General features: G+C 45.1%; 1 protein-coding gene across 1 annotated transcript; it reads right to left on the reverse strand.

Annotated features, from left to right (window-relative positions):
* Positions 1 to 10495: 10495 nt before the first annotated feature.
* On the reverse strand, positions 10496 to 19650 carry LOC123407826 (alpha,alpha-trehalose-phosphate synthase [UDP-forming] 1-like). Its single transcript, XM_045101084.1, has 17 exons — positions 18537 to 19650; positions 17455 to 17549; positions 16969 to 17357; positions 16074 to 16188; positions 15756 to 15857; positions 15376 to 15526; positions 14611 to 14699; positions 14341 to 14389; positions 14146 to 14246; positions 13822 to 14009; positions 13566 to 13680; positions 12690 to 12869; positions 12482 to 12601; positions 12317 to 12404; positions 12100 to 12230; positions 11801 to 11899; positions 10496 to 11074 (listed from the first exon to the last, which is right to left on the reverse strand). The coding sequence occupies exons 1-17, from the start codon at positions 19561 to 19563 to the stop codon at positions 10826 to 10828; spliced, it is 3288 nt and encodes a 1095-aa protein (XP_044957019.1). The 5' UTR covers positions 19564 to 19650; the 3' UTR covers positions 10496 to 10825.
* Between the last annotated feature and the right edge of the window lie 1483 nt (positions 19651 to 21133).

The following is a 21133-nucleotide window of genomic DNA, read 5'->3' on the forward strand; positions in this document are numbered from 1 at the left end:
GAAAATACTTTTACTGCATCAGCATGACATCAGCAGGTCCATCTGGCCGTTGAAAGTCAAACCTGACCAGTGGGACCCACCGGTCAGTGTCTCTGGTCAGTTTTAGATTATAATTAAACTTAATTAGCTGATTAATCTTACTGGACCCACATGTCAGTGTCTTATTAATTTATCTGAATTATTTTTATTATCTCTAAACTATCCAGAGGCTGGCCCCACACATGAGTGGCTCAGGCCAGCTGAGATCCACCGGCGGCGAGGTCGTCCTCGCCGGCGGGGAGCCTCCGGCGAGCACCAGAACGTCGGGGGGGGGCTCGGAATCGGCGCACAGAGGGCCAAACGCTGCGCGGAGAGCACCAGAAGAACGGCACTTCTCCCGCGGTTCCATTTCTGTAGTTAGCCGGGGCTGATCTGGCCGGAGATGACGCCGGCGAGGAGCTTGGCGGCGGCCAAGGTTCGGGCGTCATCGGGGTCTTTGATACAGAGGGAACTACGCACGGTTCTTAGCTCCTACAGCATCTACGCGACGGCCTGAAGCTGCTGGTGCCCTCGGAAGGACGAGCTGATCACCGGAGGGCTACCGGCGACGAGCTGCAGCGGCGGATCTTGTTGGGCTCCGGTGGAGCTAGCCCTAGAGGAGGGGATCGACGGGGAGATCTTAGGGGAAATGACCGCATGCTCACGGGGAGTGTAGTGGTGGCGCTAGTTTGCTCGGGGACGGCCTGGAGAGGGAGAACGCCGGCGATGATCTTCGGTGGCCCGAGGAAGAAGACGACTGTTGCTCGTCGTTTCACTGCATCTGGGCGTCGGGCTCGTGGCTAGGGAGCTTCAGGGGGAAGCGGCGGACCTACTGCGTGGCTCAGGAGGGGGAAGGGTCGGCTAGATCGACGACGAGCTCGAGCTCTGCTCGGGCTCCAATGGCGGCAGAAGGAGGGAGGAGAGATCCGAGAGGAGGGGGAACTGGCGCTGGGAATGGATAGCCACGGGCTCGTGGAGCTTATCCCCGGGCTTGCCAGCGCGAGGCGGCGGCCAGGCAGGCGCACAGGTGCGTGGCCGCGCCGGAGTACGCGGTGGCCACCTCCTGCTCCTACTCGCGAGGTGGGAGACAACCGGAGGAGATGGGCTGGGCCGGCTAGGCGACAGGTAAGGGTTTTCCATTTTTTCTGATTTGTTTTCTGTTTTGACTATTTCAATAACTTACTATTTATTTCAGCTCCCAAATAAATTGTAAGAACTATGTTAAGCACCCTAGAATATTTGTTGGAATATTTCCAACCATTCCTAAAGTTTTCAACATTTTTGAAAGTTTAAAGTTTCTGATTTCAAATTTAAAACTTGAAACCAGTAGCTTTTTGCATTTATTTAAAATGCTTAAAGTGTCAAGAAAGTGGTTTTCTTCATTGCTTATTTACTTTCATGATTTATCAGAAAGTTTGAACTTTTCTTGAGGCCATTTTGGGTTCATTGATTTTAACTAGGTTTGAGATTTCCTTTATTTAAAGAAGTGGCTAGGGTTTGAGTTTTTCCTTCACTACTTTCTTTGTTCTTGTTGAGAATTTCTTAGATGCAATGCAAGAAGACATGAGCACAAGACTAACTTGCTTAAGGTGTCAGGGATGTGACAGCCTGCCGCCCTATCCCGCGCCCTGGGCGCAACTTAATATGTTACGCTCAATGCCCGTTTTGACCTAGATTTCGGATTCGGCCCGATATTGTTTTTTTTTAGGTTTTAGGATTTAATCTTATATTTCAGGTTTATGCGAGCTATTAAAATGTCCGTGGAATTTTAACCGTGTATCGGATCGTGACGTATTGTATATGAAACTTTATTAGTTTTCCGCGTAGATTAATAATTTGCAACTTGCATGCATGTTTGAAGTGATTTAACTTGCCGAATGCCTAGTTTTGCGTGATGTCCCAATAGGGAGTTGTTCCGTAGTTATTATCGTGCGTGTCCGGATTTCTCATACTCCGTAGTTTATATACTCATGTTTTTAGAAACCTTTTTCCATGTATTTTAGAGTAGTTGTTTGTATTTTAGCATGTAGGATTCCGTCGCTAGTTTGTTATATCATGTTTAGGACATATTCTCGCATATTCATGTGGCTTTATTTTTGTTTTGCAACACACATGTTATATATGTTTTCGGGGTAGAAAAATCCATAGAATTTAACTGTGCATTTAGTTTTAGCTTTTGAGCAAGTTAGTGCGCGTGATATTTTGCCATGTTGCCCTTTTGTTTATTTTGTGGGATTTATTCCGTGCATGATATGAATTAGATTTGAACTAGAGATATGTTCTTGGATGTGTAGACTAGCCCCTGGTAATTCTGGTTGCAATAGAAATCCATGTTTAGGTGTGGTTTGCTTGCGCTCAACATGCTAGGAAATAGTGCTTATTTGGAGTTGCTGAAATATTTCTAAGTCTGAAACTGCGTGTGAGCAACCATTTTGTGAGTTGCTCTCCTAGTGATCCATGCTTACATGCTAGGTGTTATTAGTTGTATGTTGTAGTGCTTCTTGCCCTCTACCGCCTCATGCCTTGGTTGTGCATATTGGATTTGTGTAGCTCGTAGTTGTGGGTGTAGAAAATACTATGTGGATGTTTTTGGCAGATTGTAGTGATTTCTTGTTTTGCTCGTAGTTGTTGAACCGTTGCTCCGTTTTGATCGTGTCCTATATGAAACTTGCTTAGAATCTCGTGTAGTTTCATATTATCTTGTTGGTTGTATGGGGTCATCTCGGAGACGATATATGTCATTTCTAGCCTCATTTAAAATGCCTAGACAGATAGCTTAGTTACGCTTCACCTCTTGCCATGTTTAACCAACATTTAATATTGTCTTGTACCTAATCGGGATAGAACTAAATAATTCGTATGTGGAGTTTCGTCAATATGCAACTTGTTGCATATCGAACTTCACTTAATGTGTAGTGTTTGATTGTTGTGAATTGCCATGCCATGCCTTGCATATTTAAAACCGTTCATGCATCATATGTGTTGTGCATCGTGTGCTGTATATCGTGTGTTGATTCTTGTTTCCGGTTTGTTTCGTCTCGATAGATTTCCGCAGGCATGTCGGATTGTGAAGACCCGTTCAACTACATTGGTTCGTCTGCTTCACGGAGTCGTTCTTCTTCTCAGCGGGATCTCAGGCAAGATGACCATTTCCCCAGATACCATTACTATCATTGCCATGCTAGTATTATCGTTTCTGTCGTTATGTCTCGTTGCCTACCACCTATTAAATATCAGCCTCTTAACATTGCCATGAAAACCTTCAACATGTTCATCACCTAGCAAACCACTAATTGGCTATGTTACCGCTTGCTTAACCATGTGTTAGCGTTGCTAGTTGCAGGTGCAGTTGCTTCCATGTGATAACATGGGTTCCTTGTTATATCACCCTATTAAATGCTATTTAAATTAATGCACCTATATACTTGGTAAAAGGTGGAAGGCTTGGCCTTTCTAGCCTGGTGTTTTGTTCCACCTTTGTCCCCTTAGTTTCGGCTACCGGTGTTATGTTCCATAATTGAGCGCTCCTAACACGATCGGGGTTGTTATGGGGACCCCCTTGATAATTCGTTTTAGATTAAAGCTGGTGTGGCAAGGCCCAACATTGGTACTACATTTGCCCAACATAATAATTTTGTTAATACTGAAAGCATAGGGTGTCATGAACCCAAGGAGTAATTCTACATAATACAGGGAGGGACAGTGTTGATGGTGCTGGTCCAAAATAGAGCACTATGCGGGGCCAACCTAGGGCAACTTGGTAGATTTCTATCAGGCCACCGTACGCGTAGCTTATCCGTCGTGTCCCGAGAACGAGATACGCGGCTCCTATCGGGATCGTTGACACGTCGGGCGGCCTTACTGGATTAGTTTTACCTTTTACGAGATATCTTGTGCATCGGGATTCCGGTGATGCTTTGGGTAATCTCAAAGTTGAGGTATTCCACTAAGGAGTCCGACGAGATCGCGAGTTTCGTGATCGAGGATTTCTATGCGGCTTGTGGTAATTTGTGATGGATTAGTTAGAGCACCCCTGCAAGGTTAAATCTTTCGGAAAGTCGTGCCCACGGTTATGTGGAAACGTGGAAACTTTGTTTAACACTGGTTCTAGATAACTTGAAGTTAACTTAATTAAAACTTGCCAACTGAGTGTGTAACCGTGACTATCTCTTTCGTGAGTTCCTTCTCCGATCGAGGACACGGTAGGGTTATGTTTGACGTAAGTAGGTGTTCAGGATCATTCATTCGATGAACAGTAGTTCACGTCTGCTATGCGTAGATCATCCCCCTCTTATTTCTTGTACTCGTAAGTTAGCCACATCATATAATGCTTAGTCGCTTGCTGCAGCCTCACCACTTAACCATACCTCACCTATTAAGCTTTGCTAAACTTGATACCTTTGGAAATGCTGAGTCCACGGTGGCTCACAGATTGCTACAACACCAGTTGCAGGTACAGGTAAAGGTTGCTTGACGCGAGTGCGTTGATTGTTCATTTGGAGTTGCTTCTTCTTCTTCATCATCCATCTAGGATGGGTTCCAGGCCGGCAGCCTGGGATAGCAAGGATGGACGTCGTTTTCTTTTCTCGTTTGTTTTCGTCCGTAGTCGGACCCTGCTCTTCTTCATGATGTTTATGTATTGTACTGATGTGACTCTAATGTAGCTTGTGGCGAGTGTAAGACAATTCCATATATCTCATCTTTTCAGTACATGTACTTGTAACGGTATCCATTCTTGCGAAACGGCGAGATGCGCGCCTATCCCTAACGAGGCCTTCGTGCCAAATTGAGGATAGGATAGCATCTTGGGCGTTACGCAGAAGCCGGAGGAAAAAAAGGCAGAGAGGGATGCTTACTCAACTGACCATCAACGAGAAGGTCGCGCTTGCGGTCGATAAGAGCAAAGCTGAGACCAAAGAAGAGTTGGTCAATTTAGTCGAAGAAAGGGTCAATGCAGCTTTGGCAGCTTCCTTTAGCAGCTTGGTTTCGGCAGTTTGGGATTGGACGAAGAAGAATCCAGAAAAATGGCGAGAGGACTTTCCCCTTACCAACTTTGTCGGGGGAAATTCGGTGAACATCGCACCACTAGCACCTGCTCACGCAACCGGACATGCTCTTGTACCAGGTGTCGCTCTTGTTCCTTGTAGCCCGTCCTCCGTCTCTGGCATGCTCGGCGGGGCTTCATATTTGGATGAGCTCGACACCATCGTGGTAATTACGCGTCATACACTCTAAACCAGCATATCTATAGTCTTCCGTTTCAGATGCCTGACGTCGTAGACATGTCTTCGCAAGCCGACGAAACTCCATGCACCCTACTATACGACATCAACGGCCAGAAGGTAGACGTGGAAAATACAACGATCGTGAAGCCGAAGGACCGCATGCTCCGCAATCGATAGATGCCCCATGGCGTCTTCAAAGTTTGCGTGGCCAGTGTCAAAGCGGGCTTCAAGGATTTTCCTCTTCCGGTATCAGTGGATGACGATGAGAGCCCTAAACGGATTGGCGCATCCAAGAGTTGGTTCTTGCCTTGGCCGAAGACTCTTCTTCGTGTCGAGACGCCCGGTAGCACACCAAGTACAACTTCTCAACAAGGTATGAACACCAACCCACCTACTCAATTGCCTACACCTGTCGTGGCTGGTGATAGCAAACGACGCGGCGAGGGAGAGCCTCCATTAGTGCGAGATATCATCGCCCCCGTCGAAGAAGCAAATGATGATGATGTCATGGAGGAGGAGGATGATGACCCTAACCAGTATATCAATACCTCCTATGACGATGCTCTGGACAATGACTCAGGCTATGAGCATGGAGATGACTTGATGTGCCTGATTTGTCGGAGTCGAGACGTCCTAGGGCTGATTGCAAAAAGTATCTCTTCATGCTATCCTCGCAGGAGACGCCTCCAGATGCCACCTCTACCCAGTAAGAACAACGCGGGGGTCGTCCACTAATTAGCCCGGCGACACTGGGGGTGGTGGTTAGGTAAGGTATGGTGGGCTCACTACCACCACCCGCCAAGAAGCAAAGGAGGAGACCCGACAGGAAAGGCTCTAAAGGCGCCAGAGCTACGGAGCGTTTCCATGTCGCCGGGGGCCTCTGAAGCCCAGGAGGTAGACAAAATACCTGTCGTAGGTGTGGAGCGTTTCCATGTCGCCGTCCACCCGATCCTACCTTAGAAAGCGCTAGAGAACATACTGAACAATGATCTAAGGAGACTTCATGATGATGTGTTGTCCATAGAGAAAAGAATCCTCAGCACGGAAAAACCAGGATACCCGCTTTACTTGGCTCAAGTTCCGGGTGTGATGTCATACGTCGATAGATGGCCCGTGGATAAGTTCATCCTACGATTTGACTATATATACGACATGTTCCACATGACCAAGCTGGATTTTCAGTTCATCCGTCTTTATGCGTTGTATCTCAACTACATCATCAGGCGTGAGAACATAGAATAATTTGTGTCGCGGACCGATACTATATGCACTAGAGCTTCTTGGCAGTCTGCAAAGAGCACCGTGACTATGTGAGCAAGTACATCAGCGAGTTCATGGTCGCTAATAAGGACAAAGAAACGATTCTCCTGCCTTATCATCCCACGTAAGTCAACTGTGGATATCCTTTCGTAAGTTTTGATCATTCCTTTGCAAGCATGGAGGCTAATTTGAGGTGTACTTATTTTGCGCAGCCGGGGGGCGTCCTCATTTGTCTGTACCACAATACTCCCACGCTCTGTAGTTGGACTCGACGAAGAACATCAAGAAAAAGGATTAAACGCACATAAAGAGTGTTCTCGATAGTGTCACTTTAACCTTCAACCTCACTTGTGAATATATCCAGGTGAAAAAGTACAGGAATACAGGAATAAAGAGCCCGCTTTCGGCCATAAGACCGACTTCTGCGGCATCCAGCAACCGAATGATAGTAAGGCTAATGGATTCTACCTCATGCATCACATGATCGAGTATAGAAGGGATAAACAACGACTTCGCATGTCAGCTACTTTCGGTGATGCCGAGATTGTCAATTGGGCCACAAGTATAGGAAGGACACCGGATCATTGAATCCGAGCTGAGTTTTATCACATACAGTGTGAACTTGCCCAAGTGATCATGAAGGAGGTCGTCGAACAAACAGGGATGTTCTTCCATGGGCGAATGAGGCGGGAGAATGTCCGAGAACTGCTACTCGCTCAGCGTCTGGATCTGAATCCTTTCAAGAAGCTTGGGTCCTTCATCCCTGACTATGAAGATTGGAGCGCCGACATGGAGGAGTGACGTACCATGACAATGTGTGTTTATAATTAGTACTACTGTCTTTCTATGAACTAGCGTACATCGCTCTAGTTAATTAGTTTGTGTATGAGGAACTTCATTATTTATGTTTACTATAGGTTGCTTGTATTTTGCTAACTATGCATCTTTGTGTTTCTCAACTACATTATGTTGCATATTATCGTTGAATTCATCAACTTATGATGCAGGTACATAGATCTGAGATGGCGAAGGACTGCTACATCGTATTCATTGGGAGGGTTCTAGGAGTGTACGACCACTGGTCAGACGCTCAAGCCGAGGTGGACATGTACCCGGATGCTAGCCACAGAGGGTTCAACAATAGAGCCTAAACGGAAAAGAGTTACTTGAGGTGGATGCTACAGCAAGAGAGGGAGCGAAACCGGTGCCGCAAGAAGTACTACATAGTCGCACTCTTGCTCATGGTGATCGCTCTTCTCTTCTACATCATGGTTTAGATAGATATGATGGAACCTGTGGATGTGCCATGACCATGCAGTTGCATTTATTCAAGACATGACTTGTGTATCGCTATTTTCGAGATGTGGTGATATTTGTGATGGATGATGATGATGGTATATATGACGATACTACTTTATGTGTATGATATGATAAGATTAATGTATGTTTATTATGATATGATGAAATTACTATATAAAACATGCACAAATACGTAGAGGGGGTACAAATACGTAGAGGGGAATTAAATTCTTGAAAGCGGGAATATTAACAGTAGCGCTGGTAGGAATATTAGCAGTAGCGCTGGTTTAGCAGCAGCGCTTTTTGTCTACCAGCGCTACTGCTACCTTACTTACGAGTAGCGTTGGTTTTCCAGCGCTAATGCTAAAACTTAGCTGTAGCGCCTTAGCTGTAACGCCTTAGCAGTAGTGCTGTCACCAGCGCTACTGTTATTGGTAAAACAAGTGGTACTACTAGCCTTTCTCTTAGTACTGATGCAACTAAGTGAGCAACCTATATGATGCTAGCAACATGAATAACAAGTAAATAACAAATACAAGTAAAGATAAGAAGTAACCACAATTGGAATCGATGAAGACGATGATGTGTTTCCGAAATTCCTTCCCTTTAAGGCGAAGTACGTCTCCGTTGGAGCGGTGTGGAGGCACAATGGTCCCCAAGATGCCACTAACGCCACCGTATTCTCCTCACGCCCTCACACAATGCGAGATGTCGTGATTCCACTATTGGTGCCCTTGAAGGCGACGATCGAACATTTACGAACAAGGTTGGGGCAATCTTCACAACTGAATTGAAGGCTCCCAACAAGACCCGGAGCTTCACCGCAATGGAATATGGCTTTGAGGTGACCTCTTCCGTCTAGGGTGCTCAAACACCCAAGAGTAACAAGATCCGCGAGGGATTAATGGGGGAACGACTTTTCTCTTGGTGGAAGTGTGGATCAAGGCCTTCTCATCCAAATAGTAGAGCATCAACAAGGATTGATGGCTAGGGAGAGAGATCAGGCAAGTTTGAGCTTGGGGTAGCAATGGTGCTTCGAGCAGAAAAAGGTAAGGTCGCCTCAGGGAAGATGACTCCTATATATAGTGGGGGGATCTGGCCGTTATTTTGCCCAAAGACTCAGCTAAGCGGTAGTACCGTGCAGGTGGGTGGTACTTCCGCTTGCACGGAAGTACCAGCCGCCACAGGCGATAGAACATAGCCAGAGGGGCGGTGTTCCGCCAGAGCGGTACTACCGCCCTGCTCCAAGCGGCACTTCCGCTTAGTTTTGTTGAAGGGGAACACCGATACCAAAAGAATTAATTAAGCGGAAGTGGGAGCGGTAGGGGGAGGGCGGCAGTACCGCTGGAGCGGTACTACCGCTCCCCCTAGGTGGTACTTCCGCTCAAAAAATAAAAAGCCCCTGAGGATACTAGAAGAAAACCATAAGCGGAAGAGAGACCGGCCCTGGAGGGGGGTAGTAACGCTAGAGCGGTACTACCGTTCCCCAGAGCAGTACTTCCGCTTAGGCAGCTTCTGGTTTAAACGGATGGGGTGCAAGAGTGAGAGAGTTTGTTCCACCCAACCTTTCAAACGTGGATCCCCTCTTGATAGTACGGGATTACCTATGACTCAAGTCCACTAACATTAAATCGATAGCTAAGCATCGTCTTCTCTTTCAATCACTAAGGGAAATATAACCGTCTCGTACCACCTGATAATTCTTTGAAAGTTCAATACACACGATTAGTCTGCGAGGGGCATCACGTCATCAACCACCAAAACTGCTTAGGATAAATTGTGCTCTTACAACATGGATATTGCATGTGTTTGTGGGGAGTGTGGTTATGGAATGTGAGATTTGGGAGTTGCATGATAGTAGGGTGGATGAGATGTTGGCCTAGGCGATGGCGGGGTATCGTTGGGTCGAGGGAGTAGTACACAGGAGGAGCAACATGTCACTGAAGTCACATGTTCCACCTCCAAACCAAGGGAATGGGACATGGGACCAAGGCGGATGAGCAACATGTCGTCACATGTTCTACCTCCAAACCAAGGGAATGGGACATGGTACCAAGGCGGAGTCCATGACATCGTCGGTGTGGACTGTTGGCAGCCAAAGGAGGAGGGGAAATGTCGCTCACACCGAATCGGTCTTAGGTTGGAGTGCGCTTCAAAGACACTCGCATATAATATTAATTCAAAAAATATTCTTTGCTCACCGTTAGTTATCTTATGATCACAAGGTACAACAGATGAGTCGATGCGTGAATAAACCAGATGCTCTCGGGAAGAAATAGTCTTCTCCAAATTCACATTTCTCTAGCACAAACACATGCCTGATACGTCCAGAACAAACCTCACAAAAAATATTTCTGACATCGTTACATATAGACATAAGACAAACAATGAATGAAACAGCAGCATGACATGGATCAAAACGAGTAGAACACATTAAATGTTTGCCTGTTCAATTTGCAAAACAAACCCCAATGCCATAATCAACGGCGATGACTTGAAAAACCAGAAACCAAGGACAGAAGAACGAGCCTATGTTGCCATATTTTCTTGCATGGTGCTCAATATTGCTGCAAAGATGCATAAAGAAATGCAGTACCAAACAGTACACATTCGTGCTTTTCACTGCATTTCCAAGGAAAATAGGAGCACAATAACACAAGTGAACAGCTAACCAAGCACAAAGAAAGAAAGAATGAATGAAAGAAGAATTTCAATTGAATAAAATCCACAAAAGAATCATACTTTGGTGCCATCATGTCTCAGTTTTACAGCATCATGTTCTATACACGCATCGATCAAAACTTCTGCAGTTGCAGATCAGTCACCAAAGTGAAGAATTCTCAAACCTCTTTTTGCATTCTTAGATCTAAAAATATCAATTTCTTGTAGTATCTGTACCACTTCTTTTGTTTTGCTTAGCCTAGAATTCCTTATAGTATATGTACCAACGCGAAGAACCCTTTTTTTTTAGTATCTGTACCCTTCGGAGTCAGAGAATGACAAAAGGCCAAGTCACTAGTCGCTCATAGCTCCCGAATCATATCATGATCTACTGTGTCAGCAGACGCAAGCTCGTGCAGTAAGCAGGCGACATCGCTTGTTCCCTCAACCTTGTACTGTGCTAGAGATCGTTCCCTCCCAACAGTACATGGGAAGTATTTCTCAGGCTTGAGGTCAAACTCGATGCTCATGCAATCTTCTTGCCACCCCTCTGTCTTTCCTCCCGATTCAGTTTGAACAATGTGGTCGAATAAGGTATAGATGTCTTCATCCTGAAAAATGGTGTAATATCGTTCAACATTGAGTTTCAGCATAGCTACCGACCAAATCACATGACTCGTAGCACAAGAGTGAATAGGAGACAAATGGCTTCCACTGGATTCCTAGGATACACTATTCCAAACTTCATATGATAATGCATAAATCCTGAATTGTTGGTTATACATTTAGATTGCGTGGCAAACAAATGAAATCAGAAATCTGAATACATATTGCAATATCACCATATTGTTGGAAGTTGATTTCTCTTCTACTAATTTCATTTTCTAACTGTGATGCATCCACAATAGGTGTCTCGCTGAATTTAGATTGCAACACTGGACCTTTGGGTATGATTATGATTCTTATTGTGAACTTGAAAATTAGAATTTTTTTGTTGGTCTGCAAAATCTGAACTTAGAAATATAGAATAGAAAATGGAGAACCGATCTATTACTAAGTTGAACCTTTGTCTTCTTTGTTTCAAATTAGAAAATGGAGAACCGATCTATTACTAAGTTGAACCTTTGTCTTCTTTGTTTCAAATAAATTGTGTCTTGCCTTCTGTTTTCTACTTTAATCGTTGTGGCTGGATGCTTTTGATAGGCTTCATGCCTTACAAAATTAAAAAATCTCCTTTGACTCCAAACATAATTATTCATATTAATCTTTTGTCCTGTTTCTTTCTGTTCAACTAAATTTACATAAAAACAACACAGTAGAGAAAACTCAGCAATTACCTTCGCAAGGAAGTGTCCAATGCACAAGACATAATCAACTGGAGTGGTTATGATTTTCTTGCGATCTAAGTCCTGTAGAATTTTATTAATGGCATTACCCTGGACACAAAAAATGGATCAGTGTATACAACATAGCCAACAAGCAATATGTTCGATCTTCTATATGCAAAAAGAAAGTATCAAGTTTAGAAAACGCAGCTAATAACCATTATCTTCCATCCTTGTACCTTCTTTTTCTTGCATAACAAATAACCACTAAATCATGCGTGTTTCGATTAAAGAACAAGAAGGGAACTGACCTTGGTGACTCCCACAGGGCGCACTTCAATTGACCGGCTGCCTTGAATAACCTCAGCCCTTTGGTTTGACAATGAATATGCCCCGAGGTGCTGTAGCATATCCTTCGCCTGATTTGTTCCAAACTGATCCTCTGTGGAACATTTGTATGAAAATTAGGAACATGGACGTTTTGGTTTGTGCTGATACAGGAATCATGAATGTAAATTAAACACTGACCCGCATATTTATAGTTCCACACAAATGATCTGTCACGCGGTTCACGGTAAGACTTTGGGGTTCTTCTAGTGAAGTATTCAAAAACTTTCTGGAAAAGAATAGCATGCGTCAGAAGAGTAACCACAAAACTGCAACAACAGAACACAGTTCACCAAGTAGATGCACCTTTACACTGCCATGGTGGGTAATTTCCAGAGGCCCAGATCCGGTGGTCCAGTCTTCACCAGTTTGTCGTAGAAACACCCCATTCTCTGCTGATAGCCACATTTTAAATTCTCCGAAATTCTACATGCAGGAAATGCGTTTGTCATTTTCAACCAGAGATTTGACGATACAAAATGTAAGAGGCAAATGAGAATCATTAAGAGGTTACCTCATCGAGAACACTTTTGCCATGACCACTGACAACAATAACAGTTGTATCCTCACTGTCACAAAGGGTTTTCAGGGATCCCTTCAACCCAGGGTTCAACTTGAGTGTCGTGTTCCCATTTTGGTCAGTAGCCCTTCTCTCAAAAGATTGGACCTGTTCAGTCAATGTCGCATTAAAGCCCTGTATAGAAACACGATTGTTAGTGGCGCTATGTAAACAATGTTATAACAAAGTGCACCAAAAGTTATTGAGGATAGAACAAACATAAATCATAATCTGAGGAAATCATCACAAGATGGCTCAAGGCATGGAAGATCAATACATCTTCCTTCATTCACAAGCAAAAAATCACTACACATTTTGTACAGTTCTGTTTCCTGAGGGAAACGCCATTGTGATTACGTGCATCTAATTTGACATATTATAAGTTTTCTTATTGAAAGGAAAGCAAATGAGGGTGCCCAGCTGAACCAGCATATAAAACTCATAAGACTAATAGGCAGTGAGTCACCCGCTATTATTTTGAATAATTTCTAGACATGAGGCTTAAGCTTAACTTTCAACCAAAAAATGTACCAGTTGGCTCGCCATGTCTTGGTTTTCTTCGAATACTCGATAGCAACCCCAAGTTACACGCACACATACGCGTATACATGCACGCACACATGTGTGTACTCTAAATAAATAAGGCACTATGTAAGCCTTTGATTATTGCTGAAAGAAGATGATGAGTGCAACATACACGACAACATTAAACAGTGTGTATTCAGAGGTTCCTTTAAAAAAATGTCAGTATTAAAAAAATTTCCAAACAAATAATGAAACGACCAAGTAAATTTATAATGGGAAAATAAAGAGAAATGCTGCAATATTTACCAATATGAGCAAACGACTTTTGGATTGCACGTATTGTTTAGCTGCTTCTTTAATAGGGAGTCCAACACTTTTTCCTGTTCCTAGCGGAGCTTTAATAGTTGCAGCATTGAGCGCCCTGCAGGAAAAGAAATACTATAACTGTAAAAATCTCAAGGGTAGTAAGAATAATATGGGTATGGCAAAAAATATATCCAATCAACTGATGAATACTAGTCTTCCAAACTCCACACCAGATTGTAAAGCATGCGCTTCTTACCAGACATAGTTTTCTGCCCAGTCTTGTGCAGTGTGAGCTGACACAATTTCATAATTATGCCTGTGACGTTTCTCCCTTTCATCAGGTAACATATCCAAAGCACGTTTCATCGCGCGTGCTACTTCTGCAGTATTCCATGGGTTTACTATAATAGCCCCAGCTCCAAGAGATTGCGCTGCCCCTGCACACTGAAAATAGGAATAACAGCAATTCATGTAACACTGACCCCATATTTCAAGAAAAAGAGAAATATGCAACATACAAATGTATAGTGACCACATCAGCACCAGGAGATACGTACAAGTATCGTTCAGGTCAGCTTACCTCACTCAGTATCAGAACACCTTTATTTGCTTCTTGACAGGCAACATATTCATAGCTTACAAGATTCATTCCATCTCTCAGTGATGTTATCAGAGCCACATCTGAGCAACACAGAATATATTCACAATTACAATAGTTCTAGAACATAATGATATGAGTGATAAACGCAAAGGACATATTTACAAGAAATAGTACCAGTGATTGCATAAAGAGCACACAGTGTCTCAAATTTAATGGTTGTATCCTGTAAGATAAACAACGTCAGGAAAAAGTTCACTTACATTTCTGTCGTAAATTGTAATAACACAAAATGCCCAAAATTAACATCTTTACTGTAGTTATGACGATTAAGATTTATTTCAATACAAACATTTACTGGGTACTAGTCCATTACAAAAGGAATGTAAATGCTGGTTCTTAATAAATCAGATATAAAATCTGTGTGCATAGGGGAAGGGAACGAACCAGATGCATAATAGGGAGGGTTTCAAATGTTCCAAATTTTCCGTTTACACGTCCAACCATCTCATGCACTTGACTTTTCAGCTCTTGATCTGCTCATATGAGTAAATAAAACATTAACAAACATGGAAAAAAAATCATGCTAAGTGCAGCTAGTCCTGTGGTCTAGAAAGAGAAGCATTGTCACTAGAATATTTCCAAATATTTGGTCACATTTTTGATAAACTGCTGGATACCATGAGTGTTTTCAGCAGAAACCATTTCTTGAATACCCTAGTGGTTAGTACATGATATCAAAAGTTAAATCTTATGACTAAAAACTGCCTATAATGAACATCGTATGCCTAAATGTTAAATCATCTTTATTTCTTGGTAAAATACCAAAATGATCTAATTCTGCTAATCAATAGTCAGTCAGTGCAAACACTCCGCTTGTGGGCGCAAAATTAAAAATTATCCAACTATTTATGTGATATTAGAGTATTGGTCTAAAAATAAGAGAACAAAAAATATTTCTATGGGTTGAAAATATATAATTATTATGCATGTGATCTTGTTATCTTCAGATTTGAGACCGTTAAATCTTAATCAAGCATTTTTATCTTGGCACTACAAAGTAGTACACTATTTCTAAAAGCATAATATCACACTGCACTGGTAATAATTATAAACTTATTCAAGTAAGTAAATATTCAGCATCTCAATCTCATAAGTTACTTGTGTAGGGGGTCCTCCACAATTATAAACAACCCAAGAAATGGACCTTACATTCAGGTACGTCACTTCTAGTTGGCACAGCGATTTGCACAAGAACCACTTTGGATGCCCTACCCTTGTTCTCCTCAAGAAATTTCTCAAAGGCCAATAATTTTTGCAGAAGTCCTTTAATCATGTCTAACCGGTCAACACCAAGCATTACCTTTCACATTAGCAAACAACAACGAATGGAAATAACGTAAATTGTTGATAATCAAGATGTATATATGATTGCCAAACAAAATTAAAGAGCTAACTATTGAGGTGATACAAACATCTGGTGGTATGACATTTTGTTTTAGCACATAAATACATGTCAACAAGTATTATCCATAAATTGTGTTACACAAAGCCTCAAAAACAACTTAGAACTATAGGAAGTATGTTCATACCTTTCGACCAGCAAAAGTGGATTTCAATTCGGCTATTTTATCTTTGACTGTGACACGATCCAAAGATTCTTTAAAATGCTGAGCGTCTATCCCGATTGGAAACTAGACATTTTAAAATAGAGTATTAAACAGAATCAATTCTTGCATGTATAAACAAATAATTTCAAATCTTCTGAATGGTGATAAGATTCAGATATCATGATGAACAAGTCAGTATGTACAACAAGATAGTGATGTTGTATTAACAACATTGGAAATCATCTTGAAAGTTTCAGAGAAGATAAAATAACAAAAAAAAATTGAAGTTTCCATACGTACAGCATCCACTTTGACAATTCTTCCTTTAAACTCAATGCCTCCAAGGCAACCCTCAAGACCCAGCAGGCTGGTGCAAGCACTCACAAAGTGCCTTGCATACCCGTACGTATGAAACCTGAAAAAGGAAGCATGAGTACACATGAAAGGAACCCTGCGCTATAGAAAGTTGATACTTCCTATAAATTACAACTGGGATTAAACGACAAGGTTCAAATAAGTACTAGGCATTAATTGTGGGTTTTGCCACTGCCTAGCGCCTAGCTTGCCTAGGAGTTACCAGGCGTTCCATACAGACACTTTAAGAATAGCTGCTGGCAGCACTGGGAGAGGTTGGAGGACAGAGAAGAGAGACAATATAGCTACAGGGGAAAATAACTTTGTGAGGACCAATGCACACCTAATGATAGTAAACAACTGGTCAACTGTTACATTAAGACATGCAATTTGATTGGGTTATGTGCAAACCCTGGTGCTCTCCCTGGTGGAGAGACATGCAGAATTGCCCCTAAGGACTACATGGTATCCTATTCCTAGCCCACCCTAACCCATCGCAATTAATGTTCCCAACCGTCATGTTGCCACCATCTCCCTTCCTGCATCACCCTAGGAGCAAACAATGACAACCTCATCCTTGAAGGCAGGAGTAGGGACTGCAGTTCCTCGTGGCTGAACTTATGTGGAAGCTGAGCTGCTTGGAAGTAACAGGTGGCTCTCCAGAACCTAAACAGCACAGGTCATGTTCCCTTTGCTCACTTGGGTTGCTGTGTACTTGGGATGCACCCTTGCTATCCTTTAAACCCAAATCGCTATGATCCAAATAATGTCTCTTTCCTAGCTAATGTCTGGATTTCAGTAGCAAAAAATTCTAGGAAGTGGAGGGGAAAAGATGGCTCACCCCACTAAGTCAGCTTCAAGCACAGCCTTCAACAGCGCTTCACGGTTCGGCAATGCCTGGTAAACCTCAGAGGAGGGAAACGGAGTGTGCAGGAACCAGCCCACCTTCATGTTTCTGTTGGACTGCTTCAATAACTGGGGAAGTAACATCAAATGGTAGTCATGGCACCATATAACATCTCCTTCCTTCCAGATTTCGCTCACAGTATCCGCAAACATCTGGTTTGCCTCAGTATATGATTTAAGCTGTGACTCGAAGTCTTTTGCCTTATTGAACTTGTACCCCTGTGGAAGCCCCAAGTAATGGAAAAGCGGCCATAGAATGTTATTGCAATACCCGCTGTAGTACTCGTCCATCATCTCCTCATTCAGGAACACAGGCACACACCTCTTAAAAAACAAAAACAATGTTGATTAACCCAACCAAATCACCACTTATGCATCAACAACAGCAAAGACTAGATGGATTTGTGAGAATTTAACCAACCTCCGTGAGTAGTTTTTCCGTGATGGATGATCGGTCGGCCTCGGGGACGCTGATGCCAGGCCAGCCAACAAACAACAGTTCCACGTCTTTAACACCTGTGACATCACAATTCACAACATTGCTTCCGAATTATGACTCGCAGCACATCACATTGTCAATAAACAAAATTGCTTCTGATTGAGGGCTCGGATCACATCATATAATGTCAAAAAAACATCATGGGGGCTCACAGCCTACAAACTCAGATAGGGCATAAAACTAGCGTGCAGGGGTTGGATACGTCCAGATACACAAACACACGTATCCCATAATATTTTCTATTTCCTACAATATTAAGTTAACAGATACCTGCGGGATACAGCCCCCATACCTCTCTGATATGCTAAAGCACATACAAACGACAACCCTTGGATCATTCTCACACACCCACGCCTCCATCCTGACCTAGCAGCACACTTGAGAAGAGAAAGCTAGCAGTGCTCTGGTGCTCCACTCAGCAAATCTAAACGACATTTTCTTACCCATGGTGAGTTTGAGATTTTGCCGTGTCCTTGCCTGTTAAAATAGGTCTTCTCATTGTCTACTGCTATCTGTGCCTCACACTATTTTAGGATGTGCTGGCAAATAATCTAGGTGATAGGCCTTTGCGGAATCATGAGACATTATAGAGGCAGATGCAGGAAATGGGGGAAATGATTGACTCTGATGCTAGTATTGTACACAAGAATGCAGAGGAAGCTACAACAGAGTTCATACACATTTGCTCAAGATATCCAAAAAGAGGGTCAGATCATGCCCACATGTGACCGATAGCTTCAAGTTGAACTTGTAGCAGCTATAGAAAATTAGAATTGTATTTATGGTGCATTTTCCATGTTTCTATCGCCTTAATAGTATTCCTAAACTGCCATATTTTCATATAATCACTGATCTATATACTAACTGCAGATATACGAACATACTACCAGATTTGCGTTTATGAAAAATGGACATATCACCATATTCTTATCCTGGCAACCTAGCTCACAGCATATCGCATCGCCAGAAAGAAATACGCGAGGGTTCTCGATCAGGGGGATTACCTCGCAGAGCGCTGGCGAGACCGCCCGAACTGCTCACCAAGTGCCACCGGCCGTCTTCGAGGAGGTTGGCCGTGACGGGGAGCCGATTGGTGACGATCACGATGCGACCATTCGGCCCTAGAAGAGTGGACAAGCGGCTGGCGGGAACTCGCGCCGTTGATTCGAGGGGGGCGTGGAGCTCGGTGGCGGGCGAAGAGACCGAGCGGCTAGCTGCGGCGGTGTGGTCGGCGCGATCCGGGGTCCCTGAGACTGGAACGAGGCCAGGGGTGGACTCCGTCGGATCCTCGAGCTCCCCCGACTCGGTGTCCGCTGCGTCCACCGAAGAGGACCCCGGGGGAGAGGACGAAGCGACGAGGCGGCGCGCGACACCGCTCTCCCGCAGGATCCTCTCGAGGAGGAACCTGGTGGTGGCCGCGTCGGCGCCGTAGAGCGGGCAGGGGTCGGCGGTGGCGGGCGAAGTCTCCGAGCCGCTAGCTGCGGAGGTGCGGTCGACGGGAACGAGGCCAGGGGAGGACCCCGCCGCGTCCTCGGGCTCCCCCGAATCGGCGTCCGCTGCGTCCGCGAAGGAGGTCCCCCGAGAAGGCGAGGAGGTCACGAGGCGGCGCGCGACACGGCTCTCCCGCAGAATCCTCTCGAGGAGGAACCTGGTGGTGGCCGCGTCGGCGCCGTAGAGAGGGGAGGGGTCGGCGGTGGCGGGTGAAGTCTCCGAGCCGCTAGCCGCGGAGGTGCGGTCGACGGGAACGAGGCCAGGGGAGGACCCCGCCGCGTCCTCGGGCTCCCCCGACTCGGCGTCCGCTGCGTCCGCGAAGGAGGTCCCCCGAGAAGGCGAGGAGGTCACGAGGCGGCGCGCGACGCCGCTCTCCCGCAGGATCCTCTCGAGGAGGAACCTGGTGGTGGCCGCGTCGGCGCCGTGGAGCGTGGAGGGGTCGGCCGGCACCGCGCCATGGCCTCCGAGGTCGCGGAGGAGGCACCGGTTGTGCGCGAGGGGCGACCCGGCCGCCTCCAGCGGCGGCGGCGAGTGCAGCATTCCGCCGAGCAGTTGGCGGGGGGAGGGGAGGGGCGGGGGGAGGGCGGGAGGGGTTCGGCTTTGCCGCCGCGTTTGGTTGTGAGGCCCGTCTCCGCTGCGCAAACGCAACGGCCTCGCCTCGGTAAATATACCGTGTTCTGGAAGGAACGGAGACGGAGCGCCGCCGCGGCCTAGTTTCACGAATGATTGTTACGCGATTCGGTAAAGAGGTGCGGTGAACTCACGGTGTGGGACCGTCCTGTCAGCGGCTGGGGTCTGCCGCCGATCTGGTGTGCTGTTATCGTACGTGAAATTATGAGCTGGAGCGTTCAAGCTTGAGAAATACGGAGTACAGTATTTTCTACGCGATTGCTGGAGAGGTGTGCTAGACCATCTGTTGTGGGACCGCTATGTCAGTGGCTGGGTCTGCCGCCTGTTCAGGATGCTGAAATCTCACGTGTTATTGTGAGCTGGTCACCATTTTTTTCCAAAACAACCGTGCACTTTTTTTCTCAATTCTTTTTCGAAAAATAGAGCAGTAGAGCAAATCGAGAGTGCTTTGTTGGGAATTGATAATAGTAACGTGTTTTTTGGGGTTTATGTAGTTTTTCATAGTATAGTTAGAGCATCTATAGCCGGACCAGTTAAACCCTTCGCAAACGTTTGGGCAGGTCGCTCGATCGCTGTCATGTCACAAAAAATCGATCCACACGGGCCTCTCAAATGGCCTCAAACGTCCGGGTTGATCGGTACCCCCCATTTCCAGCTTAAATATGGGGCATATATGAGGAAGCCCGGGCACGCCCGTCACGTCGGACCCGATAGCCCGACCCTACCTTAAATTGCATCAAATCCCCCAAAACCTTCCTCCTCCCGTCGTCCGCCAACATTTTTGCTCCTGACCCCTCGTCGATCGGCACCCTTTCTCTCCATCCTCACCACATGTCCCGATCCACCACCGTGAGGTCTTCCACCCCGTCCCCGACTGCCACGACGGAGACGCATTCCGCCTAGCTAGTCCGTCGGTGGCCCTACCTCCGCTTTGTCTTGCAAGTCGAAGAACATCGCCCTAATAAGTTGCGTCGTCGCCGGCAGCTAAGAGGTAGTTGGCCGCTTAGCTACATGCGGGTGTCGTCGACGAGATGTCTCCCCCGACGTGTAGGGCTCCCGTCACCCCATCCATGCAAGCGTCGGCGCTAATTGTGTCGTCCAGCACCGTGGAGACCGAGGAGGAGGAGGATGAGACGGCCGGCTAGACCCTTCTGGAGAGCTGCTCATGATGCTGAAATCTCACGTGTTATTGTGAGCTGGTCACCATTTTTTTTCCAAAACAACCGTGCGCTTTTTTCTCTTTTTTCGAAAAATAGAGCAGTAGAGCCAGTTGTTTCTACCATACGTGTATCTATGTTTTTTTCTGTTTTCTTGAGCACATCGAGAGTGCTTTGTTGGGTATTGATCATAGTAATGTGTTTTTTGAGGATTATGTAGTTTTTCATAGTATAGTTAGAGCATCTACCCGTTAAATCCTTCTCAAACATTCGGGCAGGCCGCTCGATTATTGCCATGTCACAAAAATTCGATCCACACGAAC

This window comes from Hordeum vulgare, chromosome 1H (genome assembly GCF_904849725.1).
Source record: "Hordeum vulgare subsp. vulgare chromosome 1H, MorexV3_pseudomolecules_assembly, whole genome shotgun sequence".
NCBI classification, from domain to species: Eukaryota; Viridiplantae; Streptophyta; class Magnoliopsida; order Poales; family Poaceae; genus Hordeum; species Hordeum vulgare.